This window comes from Hippopotamus amphibius, chromosome 4 (genome assembly GCF_030028045.1).
Source record: "Hippopotamus amphibius kiboko isolate mHipAmp2 chromosome 4, mHipAmp2.hap2, whole genome shotgun sequence".
In the NCBI taxonomy this organism is placed as follows: Eukaryota; Metazoa; Chordata; class Mammalia; order Artiodactyla; family Hippopotamidae; genus Hippopotamus; species Hippopotamus amphibius.
In genome coordinates, this window is record NC_080189.1 from 172,004,081 (window position 1) to 172,019,721 (window position 15,641).

General features: G+C 37.0%; 1 protein-coding gene across 5 annotated transcripts in view; it reads right to left on the reverse strand.

Annotated features, from left to right (window-relative positions):
* Nucleotides 1–289: 289 nt before the first annotated feature.
* Nucleotides 290–15,641, reverse strand: part of GALC (galactosylceramidase) — a 50,429-nt gene continuing 35,077 nt past the window's right edge. For 4 of the 5 annotated variants that reach the window (XM_057732360.1, XM_057732364.1, XM_057732363.1 and 1 more), the window contains 3 exons: nucleotides 13,163–13,326; nucleotides 7,815–7,891; nucleotides 290–3,509 (listed from right to left, as the gene is read on the reverse strand). In XM_057732360.1, the coding sequence (XP_057588343.1) occupies nucleotides 3,363–3,509; nucleotides 7,815–7,891; nucleotides 13,163–13,326 (388 nt within the window). In that variant the 3' untranslated portion in view covers nucleotides 290–3,362. Of the gene's footprint in view, nucleotides 3,510–3,533; nucleotides 7,780–7,814; nucleotides 7,892–13,162; nucleotides 13,327–15,641 lie in introns of those variants that run through there. The other variant, XM_057732361.1, reaches the window with a different exon arrangement.

The following is a 15,641-nucleotide window of genomic DNA, read 5'->3' on the forward strand; positions in this document are numbered from 1 at the left end:
TAACCACTGCACCACCCGGGAAGCCCAAGGGTCAGTATTATTAAGATATCCATTCTCCCCATCTGTAATTCACTGTGATCCCAATCAAAATTCCAGAAAGGCCCTTGAATAAGTATATGAGTCTAAAATTTATGGAAAGTAAAAGATATAGATCACACAAAACAATTTTGATAACAAAGTTGGAGGATTTAAACTGAGTTCAAAATTTGCTACAAAGCTACAATAATGACAATGCAGTATTTGCCTAAGGATAGACACACAGATCAGTAGAACAGAATAGAGAGTTTATTATTGGTTGTACACATATACAGTCAATTGATTTTTGACAAAGGAAGGTCTTTTCAACAAATGATGCTGGAAAAACTGAATATCCACATAAGAAAAAAATGAACTTCAATTCTCACCTCTCATCATGTACAAAATGTAATGCAAAGCAGATCACAGACCTGAAGGTAAAAGCTTCAATATATTACACTTCTAGAAGACAAAGGAGAAAGTCCTTGTGAACTTGAGGCAAGCAAAGATTTCTTAGGACACAAAAAAACACCTACTATAAAAGGAAAAAATGATAAACTGGATTTCCAAATTAAAATTTTGTACTCTTCAAAAAAATATACACCTAGAGAAAATTTACAATATGCATATCTGATTTTCTTTTTAAACTGCACCTGGAATGTATAAAGAGCTCTTATAATTCAATAATAAGACAGAGAACCACATTTTTTAAATGAACAAAAGATTTGAACAAACACATCACAAAAAATATGTGAATAAGTTCTTGAAAAGATGCCCAGCAGCTAATGCACCTATTACAAACTCAAAAGAAAGGGTTAAAGTTAGAAAGAATAACAATAGGAAGCATTGATAAGAATGTAGAGCAACTGAAATTCTCAAACATTTCTAACGGGAGTGTAAAATCATACAATTATTTTGGAAAACAGTCTGATAGTTTCTTATAAAGTTAAACATATACTTCCCAAAAAGATTAAGCAATTTCATTCCTTGGTATTCACCCAGAAAAAAATGAAAACATATCCACACAAAGACTTATACACCAATGTTCATAAAAGCTTTATTTGTAATACCAAAAACTGAGGGGACAAATTGTGGTATACTCCTTTAATGAAGTACTTTTTGAAATAAGGAGCAAACCATTGATATACACAGTGCATAAAAACAAATCTCAAAAACTTTATGCTGAGTAAAAGAAACCATTCATAAGAGTACAAAGTGTATGATGCCACTTTTATAATGTTTTGGACCAAAGAAAACTTAACAGTGATAGAATTCAGATCAATGGTTTCCTGGGATCAGGGTGGGGTGAAGGGAAATGACACAGGTATACAAGAAAACTTTCTGGAGTGATAGAAATGTTCGATATCTTAGTTATATCCATTTATCAAGACTCACTAAACTGTACACTTCAAATGGTAACATTTTATTGTATGTGAATTATGCCTCAATAAAGTTAATTCTTAAAATATGTAGGGACCTAAATTGGAAATCACTTAGGCTTGGTTTTAATTTTAAAATTTTCTCTGTAATCTGATTTATTCTAATATTTAGCTTCTTGTCTCTAATAGTAATACCAAACTTCATGTCAGTTTAGCCTCCATTAAACCATTACAAATTTCAAAATTATAGAATTATGTGGGAAACCAGACAGGACACAGAGGACAGTGACTTGGAAAAACCTGCGGAGGGTGCATGACGGCTGAGTGACTGTAAACATGTTCTGAAAACAGAACCAATCTCAAAGGAAAACCGACTGAGATAAGGCAGTCACGTAGCCCGACGGTGCCAGCTCCAGGTTGAAGCTTGCTATACTCCCTAGTAGTGATAATATACACAAGGCGTTCTGTTTTGGCTCTTCTAAAGTCTCATGCCTTGTGTTTTTCATTATTTTGTTTTATAATTTGGTCTCTGCTAGAATGCTTTTGATCTTTCTCAATAAATATGCCATGGGAATCAGAGCTTGGGGCTCTTGACTGACTTGGTCTTGAGTCCCCTGACCCCATGCTTTCCTATACTCTTGTGTGAATTTTCTTAATTCTGCCGTGCCACTCACATTCAGGTTCGTTCGTGTGGAGGTTACCTCCACAGAATTAGTTCAATGAAGTTTTAAACTTTCATTATAAAAAATTCCAGAATTTATTTTATCCACATGAATAATTGATTTGCTTCTAGGAGGTACACTAATGATTAGATATAAATTATACTGCATGAGAAATATGCTCACCTATACTTAAATATAAACATATTTGTACTTTCATGAAATATTTTTTAAGCTCTTTATTGGAATATAATGCTTTACACTGTTGTACCAGCTTTTGAGGTACACCAAAGTGAATCAGATATATTTATACATATATCCCCATATCCCCTCCCCGCCATGACTCCCTCCCACCCTCCCTGTCCTGGCCCTCTAAGGCATCACCCACCATCGAGTTGATCTCCCTGTTACACAGAAACTTCCCACTAGCTATCTATTTTACAGTTGGTAGTGTATATATGTCTATGTTACTCTCTCACTTCGTCCCAGCTTCCCCTTTGCCCCCCACCCCCCCAACTCTGTGTCCTCCAGTCCATTCTCTGCATCTGCATCCTCATTCTTACCACAAAAAAATATTAGATGATGATCCAACTCTACAAACTAGCAAAAGGCTAGGTGTTCCTCTTCTTGCAGGCACGAGGAGCATTAAAAAATGTGGATAACCTAATTAATCTGCTAATATTTATTACTGTAGAAACAGCTTTAGAGGTAGTTTATTATTGAGGCATGTTTCAAATCATCCCACTCATTATATCTACAATTCAAAAGCATCATCTTAAAAAGGAAAAGAAAAAAATACTTTTTAGAGTATAAGCATAACATGTTGAAGTGATTTTCAAAAAGCAGTACTTCCAGCATTCTTCTGCTTCCTGTTACGGCAGCATTACCCACGAGGAGGACACCAGCTCACTAGACACGTGGTCAGCATGAATAGCTACATCACAGTGATGATCAAGTCCTTGCCATCTGCATGATCACTTGCAAATAAGATGATGAGAGCTACCTCAGCATTAACAAAAGGCTTTGAGGTCTGACACCCAAACCACTCCGAAGGATGGGGCCAACGTACCTAGTGCCGTATCTGCAGGACATATCGGGTCATATTAAAGATTCATGTGCTTCCCCTTGGAATAAGTTCTAAAAAAATCCTCCAGAGGATTAAGCAAAAATATATTTTTCTCCCCATTTACTCTTCATTATTTTTAGCTTCCAAAAGGCTCCTGTATTGATCCATCAAAACAAGAAATGGCTCTGAACCAAAACCACAAAGAATGACAATCCAAAAGTGCTCTATGGCGCTCTGTGAGTTTTAGTGTGTGGCTTCCACATGAAAGTTGTCAAACTGTGCAAATTCAAAGGAGTGAGTTCCAATCGCGGCCCAGCCGTTCCTTGGGAAGTTCACAGAGACGTTCTTCCAGAGAAGCTTGCCATTCAGCTTGCCCGAGGAGAGACCACCCTGGAGTGGGGAGAAACACATCTCTTAAAGACACATGAAAATGATCCTCTGAAGCCTATTTCTTAATGTATGGCCCACCTACTTAGTGCAACAAATATCCTTCTCACTTAAGATTTACCACAGCAACACGATTCCACAAGTTTGAGCAAAAGTTTGAAATATAGGAAAAATTTTCTCAAAGGAAATTCTTATCTATTTATATAAAGTTTCCAAGGCACAAGAATACCTCAACATTTCCTTGTACTCCACCAAAATGCTGTAACACCTGCAGAAATGTAACACTTTTCATAACATTATGATAAAATTTTAGATAAAATCTCACTAAAATAAAAATATATTTGTTATTTACATGTCGTGGCATGTACATGCATTGTATTGATAGCTTACAGCCACCAACTAGCTCTTCAGACAGGACTGCTGGGGTCAAAATGTTTATTTAAGGTCTTCATTAGGGAGACTCAACCCAGCTGGGAGAGGAGTAATTAACCTTTATTTTATTGTTTTATCCTCATGTACAGAATATCACTTCAAAGTCATATCAAGAGCCTACCCTTAAGATGGAAAAGCAGTAACCATTAGGTAAATTGATGATTGGGGAGGGGCAGTGGGGAGTGGATGGAAGAAAAGAAATACCCACAGGAACAAGTTACTGGTTACTGACAGAGAAAGATAAAAATAACATCTTTCTCAGACAGCTGCCATTCCTACTTAGTCAAGTGCCTGGTAACACAGCTCATATTATCATTATTACAGCATGCTTACGGGCATACATCCACAGCGCACTCGTTCCAGCTACACTGAAAACTAGCTCATTTCAAAGGGTGAAAAGCGAAAGATCCAAAGCACTAGGCCAAGAATCAAAACAAAATCTGCTCTTAAGTCATAGAATTATAATGGAATGGGCCTTCATTTAGTTCCTTTATTTTATGGATGGAGGAACTGCAACTTAATGAGACTGAAAATCGAAGTCACAGATTTACTAGCAACACCAGGACTTGAATTTGAGTTGCCTAGCTCCACATTCAGAGCCACATACATGCATGTTACTACATACCTGCACAGCTATCTTCAGCTCTAAAAGTACTTTTGAACATCTCTTCCCACTTAGGGAACAGTGAATATTAACACTGAGCCAAGGAGCTTATGCTCACAAATCATATTAAGCACAAAAGCTCATCCTCCCCCGACCCTCACCCCGCCAGGCGTCAGCCAACCCACCCTCTGGCTGCTCCTCACACAAGGCCAGTTACAGCAGTGCCCTCTGCCCAGACTGCTCTTCCCACAACTCAGATCTCAGCTCGAGCATCACCAACTCCAAGAGGCCTTCCCTGACCTCTCCGTCTAGAGAATCTGGCAGAGAAGCTACTTTATTTCATTATCCCATTTTTCCTTCATAACTTTTTATTTGTTTATTTAGAGCAGGAGTCATCCAACTATGGCCCACAGGCCAGCCACCTATTTTTATAAATTAAATGTTATTGGAACACAGCCACCCCCATTCATCTACCTACTGTCTACAGCTCCTTTCTCACTACAAAAGCAGAGCTGAATAACTGCAACATAAACAACAGGACCTAAAATATTTACTCTTTGGCTCTTTACAGGAAAAAAAAAAAAGCTTACTAACCCCTGTCCTAGAAGAATACAGGCTCTGAGAGAGCTGGAGCCTTGTCTGTCTTGTTCACTGCTGTATCCCTAGTAGTTAGAAAAGCGCATATAACAGATGCCTAATAAAAATGTGTCAAGTGAAAAATAAGAAACATCTAACTCTAAAACAACCTACAGAGCTTACCTCCATTTTACAGATAAGGAAAGAGAGACTCAAGAATGTGAAACAACTTGCTGGAAGTCTCAGTATGTATCAGTAAGGAAACATAAATGCTAATCGATCTGATTCCTAACACACCTACTCCTAAGAATATTGACTCATTAAGTGCTTACCAAATATTGGGTACTATAGCAAACTTTCATAGATATGATACCTCTCGATCTGCATACTATCTTCATGATATTACGATGAGAAAACAGAAGCTGAGCAACATAAAATATCTGCAAGTGACACATAATAGACTTCAAAACTTACTGTTCTAACTACCACACAACAGTGCTGAGATAAAGCATCTGATGTGTGCTGAGAAGAATTCAAAAATGGCCAATGTTCAAAATCCTCATATCAGCAGTAATTTAGAAAATGAACATCATAAAAGATGTCTGTTTTTCATTTATGCAACAAATATTTATATGCCAAATGTTATTTAATGCACTGGGAATTTAGGATGAACAAGAAAGACAAGGTCCCTGCTCTTATGGAGCTTACATTCTAGTAGGAGACACACAAACACACACGATAAATAAGAGCTAAGCAATAAGTGGCATGTGAAGAATTAAAACAGACTGATGTGATGATGGGTGCCTCACAGACCACTTTGAATGATGTGCACAGAGTTGAGATGCAAGGGAGAAGCAGAATGCCCAGCGCTGATAGAACAAGAAACAATGGGGTAGGGGATGAAGTGGGCGTATGTCAGCAAAATCCCCACCCATCCCAGTAGCAAGACCAGAGCTAATTTCTAAAAGTAGTGAATCACATTACATAAAAGACTCATCAGAAAAAAACAACTGAAATTGTTCAAAGTGGCTGTGTCAGAGGAGTCGAACACAAAATGGGGTGCAGAGGAAGGAACAAGCAGAGAGGCAGGAAGCAGCTGTTTTCGATTAGCCCTTCTGATTTTTTTTAACCATGTATGTAAAATATCTCATAAAGTTAAGGAAATTTATCTTTTAAATCCCATTTAAAATTTCAAAAAAATTCATAAATTACTAAAAATAAGCCTAACAAGTAATGTGCAAGATCTACAAAAATAAAACTGAAGGACATAGTGGGAGATCTTAATAAATGGTGAGATGCAGCATGTTCTTGTTACCATGTTCTTAAATGGGGAAACACATTTTTCTTTTTTTTTTTTGTCTTTATTGAATTTGTTACAATATTGCTTCTGTTTTATGTTTTTGTCTCCAAGGCATGTGGGATTCCAGCTCCCCAAACAGGGATTGAACCCACATCCCCTGCACTGGAAGGCAAAGTCCCAACCACTGCACATTATTCTAGAAGAATATATTATTTTTTCCCAAACTGATGTATAAATTCAGTGTAATACTAGCAGCATTTTTCATGGAACTGAAATGATGTTTTAAAAATTCAAATAGAAGAGTAAATACACTGTAATAGCAAAGGTAATTTTGAAAAAGAAATAGAGGTGTTTTTTTTTAGAACTTTTATTGAGATACAGTTAACATACAATAAACTGCATATATTTAGAGCGTACAATTTGGTATCCCAATCTCCCAGTTCATTACCCTCCAACCCTGTATGATGTCAGGAGGTAATAAGAGCTTTAGAGAAAAATCAAGGAAGGGAAGAGGGGCAGAGAGTGTGATGGGGTGCTATTTTATACAAGGTGGTCAGGAAAGAACTCTGAAGGAAGTAAGGGAGTAAACCATGTAATCAAAGATTTTAGAAAGCAAAAACAATTTAAAGTGTGATTTTGGATAATAACAGACAAACAGCAATTAAACAGAAAAAAGCTCAGAAATAAGCCTATGTACACGTGATGATTTGTTATATCAAAAACATGGCCTTTATATCACAGGAAAAAGGACAGTCTGTGTAATAATGATGGCTATCTACTTGTTTTAAAAAAAATTATGTTAGGCGCCTCTCTTTATGATTCACAAATAAATTCCAGTTGGATTAAAGACTTAAACATTAAAAAAATTATACAGAAGAATTTCCCTACCCAGCACCCCTTGGAAGCATGTCAATCAATAACTCATAATCAACCAATAATTTTGACAAATATTTTTAGATCTCCATGATACTAAAGCACCATGATACTCAAGTGGTATCGTCTCTGACAAAGAGTCATGGAAACCAACTTCTAAAACCTTGTGCTTACAGCTGGAAACCAAATCATCCTTAAGCATCCAAAATAAATTTATGTCACTTTGCTTATAAGCTCCAATTAGAATCTTGGTTTAACAAAACTTGAAAAAAAAAATAGTTCAAGTACTGACTTTACCAATTACTCCTGAGTTTAAAAGAACAAAATTAAAAATAAAATAAAATAAAGGGGTGATAAAGTCAGTTGCTGATGGTTCTCGTGTGGGTTTTTCCAGACATACGCCATCATCCCACGGACTGGTGGTTGGCTGGTACCATCGCAGATTCTCTGCCTATTTTCCACTGTTTATCACACCTCCCCGCTCTCATCTGATAACAGAAAATGTTAGAAAAGCAATACTTACATTAATAGTTAAAGTGAGTGTATACCATTTTTTTGCTGTAATGTCAGCATGTCCTAAAGTATATATGATCCATCCAGCTGTAATACAAAAAGAGTATCCTTGTTGATATATTTTTAAAATCTAAATCACAGAACCATGTAACTCAGTGGGAGTTCTTAGGTGCATTTGTATGTAATAAAATCAGCCTTAATGAATATCAACATTTGCAGATCTATAATTGATTTAAAACAAAACATCCTTCATTCAGGCACGCATCTAGCATGCAGAGATCCTACTCTTAGCCATATACTGCAAGTGAGTTCACAAGAGAACAAGCAAAATAAACTCACAAACCAAGCATGGTACAACAATGCATTAGCATGTATAGTTCAGGTCTGTATGTACACCTGATTGGAATGAACATGGAGGATAAGCAGGAATAGTCAAAAACTACCATAAGATTTCCAACTAGTGTAACTGGCTACATGATAATAGCATTTGCTGAGAATCAGAGAGAAAATAATAAACTAATTTTGGGGGGGGGCTGTTTTTTTAAGCTCTTTATTGGAATGTAATTGCTTTACACTGTTGTGCCAGTTTTTGCTGTACAACAAAGTAAACAGCTGTATTTATACATATATCCCCATATCCCCTCCCTCCCACAACTCCTCCCACCTTCCTTACCCCAGCCCCCTAAGTCATCAACCATCATCAAGTTGATCTCCCTGTGTTATGCAGCAGCTTCCCACTAGCTATCTATTTTACAGTTGGTAGTGTATATATGCCAATGCTACTCTCTCACTTCGTCCCAGCTTCCCCTTCACTCTGTCCCCCCGCCCCATGTCCTCAACTCTGTTCTCTACATCTGCATCTTTATGCTTGCCCTGTCACTGGGTTCATCAGCACCATTTTTTTTAGATTCCATATATATGAGTTAGCATAAGGTATTTGTTTTTCTCTTTCTGGCTTACTTCACTCTGTATGACAGACTTTAGGTCCATCCACCTCACTACAAATAACTCAATTTTATTCCTTCTTATGCCGGAGTAATATTCCATTGTATATATGTGCCACATCTTCTTTATCCATTCATCTGTTGATGGGCATTTAGGTTGCTTCCATGACCTGGCTATTGTAAACAGTGCTGCAATGAACATTATGGTACATATTTCTTTTTGGATTATGGTCTTCTCAGGGTATATGCCCAGTAGCGGGATTGCTAGGTCATATGATAGTTCTATTTCTAGTTTTTAAAGGAATCTACAGACTGTTTTCCATAGTGGCTGTATCAATCTACATTCCCACCAACACTGCAGGAGGGTTCCCTTTTCTCCACACCCTCTCCAGCATTTACTGTTTCTAGATTTTTTGATGATGGCCATTCTGACTGGTGTGAGGTGATACCTCATTGTGGCTTTGACTTGCATTTCTCTAATAATTAGTGATGTTGAGCACCTTTTCATGTGTTTGTTAGCCATCTGCATGTCTTCTTTGGAGAAATTTCTATTTAGGTCTTCTGCCCATTTTTGGATTGGGTTTTTTTTTTTTTTTTTTTTTTTTGGTATTAAGCTGCATAAGTTGTTTGTATATTTTGGAGATTAATCTTTTGTCAGTTGCTTCAATGGCAAATATTTTCCCCCATTCTGAGGGTTGTCTTCTTGTCTTGTTTATGGTTTCTTTTGCTGTGCAAAAGCTTTTAAGTTTCATTAGGTCTCGTTTATTTTTTATTTCCATTATTCAAGGAGGTGGGTCAAAGAGGATCTTGCTTTGATGTATGTCATAGAATGTTCTGCCTATGTTTTCCTCTAAGAGCTTTATAGTGTCTGGCCTTATATTTAAGTCTTTAATCCATTTTGAGTTTATTTTTGTGTATGGTGTTAGGAAGTGTTCTAATTTCATTCTTTTACATGTAGCTGTCCAATTTTCCCAGCACCACTTATTGAAGAGGCTGTTTTCTTTTCCATTGTATATTCTTGCCTTCTTTGGCACAGATAAGGTGCCTATAAGTGTGTGGGTTTGTCTCTGGGCTCTCTATTCTGTTCCATTGATCTATATTTCTGTTTTTGTGCCAGTACCATACTGTCTTGATCACTGTAGCCTTGTAGTATAGTTTGAAGTCAGGGAGCCTGATTCCACCAACTCCATCTTTCCTTCTCAAGATTGCTTTGGCTATTCGGGGTCTTTTGCGTTTCCATACAAATTGTAAAATTTCTTGTTCTAATTCTGTGAAAAATGCCATTGGTAATTTGGTAGGGATTGAGTTAAATCTGTAAATTGCTTTGGGTAGTACAGTCATTTTCACAGTGTCAATTCTTCCAATCCAAGTACATGGTCTGTCCCTCCATCTGTTTGTATCATCTTTGATTTCTTTCATCAATGTCTTAAAGTTTTCTGCATACAGGTCTTTTGCCTCCTTAGGCAGGTTTATTCCTAGGTATTTTATTCTTTTCGTTGCAATGGTAAATAGGAGAGTTTCCTTAATTTCTCTTTCTGCTCTTTCGTTGTTAGTGTATAGGAATGCAAGAGATTTCTGTGCATTAATTTTGTATCCTGCTACTTTACTAAATTCATCAATTAGTGCTAACAATTTTCTGGTAGCATCTTTAGGGTTTTCTATGTATAATGTCATGTCATCTGCAAAGAGTGACAATTTTACTTCTTTTCCAATTTGGATTCCTTTTATTTCATTTTCTTCTCTGATTGCTGTGGCTAAAACTTCCAAAACTATGTTGAATAATAGTGGTGAGAGTGGACACCCGTCTTGTTTCTATTCTTAGAGGCAATGCTTTCAGTTTTTCACCATTTAGAATGATGTTGGCTGTTGGTTTGTCACATATGGCTTTTGTTATGTTGAGGTAATTTCCTTCTATGCCCATTTTCTGCAGAATTTTTATCATAAATGGATGCTGAATTTTGTCAAAAGCTTTTTCTGCATCTATTGAGATGATCATATGGTTTTTATCCTTCAATTTGTTAATATGATGTATCACATTGATTGATTTTCATATATTGAAGAATCCTTGCATTTCAGGGAAAAACCCCACTTGGTCATGGTGTATGATCTTTTTAATGTGCTGTTGGATTCTGTTAGCTAGTATTTTGTTGAGGATTTTTACATCTATATTCATCAGGGATATTGGCCTGTAATTTTCTTTTTTTGTGACATCTTTGCCTGGTTTTGGTATCAGGGGGATGGTGGCCTCCTAGAATGAATTTGGGAGTGTTCCTCCTTCTGCTACATTTTGGAAGAGTCTGAGAAGGATAGATGTTAGCTCTTCTCTAAATGTTTGATAGAATTCACCTGTTAAGCCATCTGGCCCTGAGCTTTTGTTTGTTGGGAGATTTTTAATCACAGTCTCAATTTCAATACTTGTGATTGGTCTGTTCATATTTTCTATTTCTTTCTGGTTCAGTCTTGGAAGATTGTACTTTTCTAAGAATTTATCCATTTCTTCCAGGTTATTCAATTTATTGGCATATAGCTGCTTGTAGTAGTCTCTCATGATCTTTTGTATTTCTGCAGTGTCAGTTGTTACTTATCCTTTTTCATTTCTAATTCTGTTGATTTGTGACTTCTCCCTTTTTCTCCTGATGAGTCTGGCTAATGGTTTATCAATTTTGTTTATCTTCTCAAAGTACCAGCTTTTAGTTTTATTGATCTTTGCTATTGTTTCCTTCATTTCTTTTTCATTTATTTCTAATCTGATTTTTATGATTTCTTTCCTTCTGCTCACTTTGGGGTGTTTTTGTTCTTCTTTCTCTAATTGTTTTAGGTAAGGTTAGGTTTGTTTATTCGAGATTTTTCTTGTTTCTTGATGTAGTATTGTATTGCTATAAACTTCCCTCTTAGAACTGCTTTTGCTGCATCCCATAGGTTTTGGATGGTTGTGTTTTCATTGTCATTTGTTTCTAGGTATTTTTTTATTTCCTCTTTGATTTCTTCAGTGATTTCTTGGTTGTTTAATAGTGTACTGTTTAGCCTCCATGTGTTTGTGTTTTTTACAGTTTTTTCCCTGTAATTCATAACTAGGCTCATGGTGTTGTGATCAGAGAAAACACCTGATATGATTTCAATTTTCTTGAATTTACCTAGACTTAATTTGCGACCCAAGATGTGAGCTATCCTGGAGAATGTTCCGTGTGCACTTAAGAAGAAAGTGTATTCTGTAGTTTTTGGATGGAATGTCCTAAAAATATCAATTAAGTCGAGATGGTCTAATGTGTCATTTAAAGCTTGTGTTTTCTTATTTATTTTCTGTTTGGATGATCTGCCCATTGGTGTAAGTGGGGTGTTAAAATCTCCTACTATTACTGTGTTACTGTCAATTTCCCTTTTTATGGCTGTTAGCATTTGCCTTATGTTTTGAGGTATAATAAGCTAATTTTTGAATGTATTATATTTGAATGCCTGAGAGAAACCCAAGATGAGATGTCCAATGGGCAGTTTAAGACACAGAGCAGTGGGGACTGAAGACAGATTTAAACCCCTAGTTCTAATCCTGCCACTACCTCATTCTGAGACCCTGGACAAATCAATTAACCTCTCTGGCACTCTCTTTTGGATTGGAAAATGTGAGGTACCTTCTAGATCAGTCATGCCAGGATTATACAATTTCTATACTAATGTCCTTATTACCCACTCCCTCTTTAATTTTTACTTTATTATTGGAGATCTTTTCACCTTAGGAAGAGGCAAAGGGGAACAAACTATAGGAGAGAAGTTTTTTTATTAATGCAGGACAAAAGTCAAGAGACTCTGAATCAAGAAGAGTCACCATCAATAAGGTCTAGTTTCAACAGAGCAGTGTGAACCCAAACCAAAGCAAAGTGGACAGAATTCAGCTTGAATAGATTCTAAGCACCTATTCTGGATAAAATACTATTCTACGTAAGACAAGGACTGTTAAGATGAATGAGAAAAGTCAAGCTGTTTTCAAGTTATTGACTAAATTAGGAAATAGGAGTTCTCCATTTTAAGCAGATCAATCCTTCCCTTTATGATTCCATAAGCAAATCAGCAACATTCTTACAGTCTTGCTTTTATTTATAGTATTTCCTGAGTATGCTCTCCCTACTACAACCACTGCACTCCAATCTGTGGTAATCCTACTCTGACAGCCTAGCTCAACTCTACAATACCTGAAAGGTTTTGCACATTTTCTCTTTCACTGAGCTGCTTCTCTGTACTAATTAATTAACACTATAATTTTGAATCCTTTGGTGTTTTCTTACACATGTTGAACCTCTTCCCAATTAGATGTTCAAACATGATGAGATATAAAGCTCTTTCATTACTTCCATAAGTAACAAGCAGATACTCACAGCAACATATCACCTAGTAGTCATGTGCTATAGGAGAAGCCACTTACCTAGATCACCTGTAACTCTGTAGGTTCCATTTGCAAAAATCCAGAAGAAAATTCCCCTGGCACTTCTAATCAAAATACCACCTTTATTTACTCTTCCAGCAATGAACACACCTCCCTTCTCAGGGGTCTCTATGTACACATCACACTTTACAGTCAGATTGGACCTGCAGAATCAAAGTGTTAGTGCTTTTAATTACGTCATTTCACAACAGGCTCATTTCACAGCCAGATGCTTCCAAACCTCTAATTGAGGTGAGTATGTGATTTGCTAAGTCCACACTTATAGCAGGATGGGCTTCAAGAATCTTCACTGATGATGGTTTTAAGTTTTACATGACTAAAGTCAAGTCATTTCATTGCCTCTTTTAATGACTTACTACTGGAAAATAACAGTTCTGTTTTCAAGTTTCTTAAGAATATATTTTCTGTCTTTCTATAATAAAATAACTTCTCATTCTAAGAAAATAATAATAAGCCATTTTTGCTAGGCATACATAAAAGATAAGTTTCGACATAATTCTGAGCAAAAAGGTTTATTACATTTCTATCAGGAAAGAGAATCAGTGAAGACTATTAGGAGCCTCTGGGAGAACAAAAGCTAATACTTTGAGGCTAATTTTTACATTTAACCCTAACAAGACTTAAAAACTCCATAAGAAAGAACTGAAATTATTTCTCTGCCAAGACAGAGTCAACTCTACAGCAGGGGTTTTCAAATTTGAGCAGCACTGAAATCACCCTGGAGGGCTTGTTCAATTCAGTCTGCTGGCCCCACCCTCAGGGTCTGATTCAGCAGGTCTAGGGTGGGCCCCTTGAATCTCCATGTCTAACAAACTGCCAGGTGATGCTGAGGCTGCTGGTCCAGGAACCTCACTTTGAGAACCATTCTCCCCTATAGAGCATCTCCACCGATGCAGAGGCAGTAAAATCCTGGTGTCATTATCACTGATTGACAGGAGTATATGAAAGGAGGAGAAACCTTCAGCCAACCAGGAACTACCAGAGCTTTAACAATGAGATCTCCTTCAGGCTGCCTTTTACAAATGCTACTAGATTCCTTTTACAATGATACAACCATCCCAATCCAACGTGACCTCTGAAAATAATTCCCCTCCTACTCAAATTCTAAATGCAAATGGGAAAGAATTAGAATGCCTGCACACAGTCAAGTAATAAAGCAAGCAATTTATCTAAAATAAAACTAAGAATGCCAAGAAATACATTTTGGAAATGGGGAAAAATTGGATCTAGAATTATGTGACTTTTACATTTCTCAGAGTTTCTTGTCAGTGAATTTTGCATAGTGAAATTTTACTTTGTAAAGGAAAATATAAAAAAGAAGCACGTACAACAGGTACACAACAATCAGGAAAATCTACATTTAATCATTTAATCTAAGCTGGGCTACTTTACAGGAAAGTCAAATGCTAAGTAACTAAAGCCCAGTCTCTCTTGTTTGTCTCCCACAGCAGAGGGCGCTTTTCTCTCTGTGGACTATCACCAGCATGAAACCACCAAGGATCAGCGTTGTTCCTTAACCCCTACCTCCCTGCTGGCTCCTCAGAAGTTTGAAAGTGCTACAGATCCTGCCAGCACCATAAATGTATTCTATTTAGAGTCAAAGTGAGAGAAGACCGAATGTTCTCCCTTTTTACATAACATTCCAGAATAAGTGATTCTTGCATCACAACTTACAGGCAATTTTACAGATAACGAATAAAACAAAATAAAAGTTTGGTTTAGTCCTCCACAGCCATAATCCCTCAGAAATGCTGAGAGAACAAAAATCAGCCAACATGTTAAGCAAATTTGATCAAAAGGATGCAAGTGTGTAGGTCTGTGCACTGAAAGATAATTTTGTGATTGCCCTCAGATCCCAACCAAAGCTTACTAACAAGATGGAAATTTTAAGTAGCTTTGGTAAAGCCCACCCTTTATACTTAAATCACTGTGCTGATACTTAACTAAATCTAAACATGAGAGAAGTTCTACTGTAAACACTGTTATAAGAATTGGTGGCGCTGTGCACACACAGAGCTGATCTACTGGAGCAGCACTATGGATAAACCCCACTAACATCCCCTTTCCTACTCTCAGGAAGAAGACAGTGAGTAAAACAGTCTCTGAGGTGTAGTCCAAAGAGCACGGGCTGCAGCGCCAGACAGACCTGGCCTCATGCCCTGGTTCTGGAATTTAAAAGGATGGAATCTTGAAAAAATCTTACCCGGAAGCCTAAGTTTCTCAGCCTATAAGGCAAAGAGGATGCTACCTCTGCCATAAGGTAGCTATGGGAAGCTCATACCAGTGTTTAGTGTTACCCAGTTTTCATTCCCTCCTTTCCCTGCAATAAATTGGGCATCACAGCCAGAGAACAGAAATGAATATGGGATGTGTGCACATCTCTAAACCGATCTGGCTCCCTTGAATCCAGGATAGGATAACGGGAAATAACACAAATTAAGTAGGATGAGACGAGACT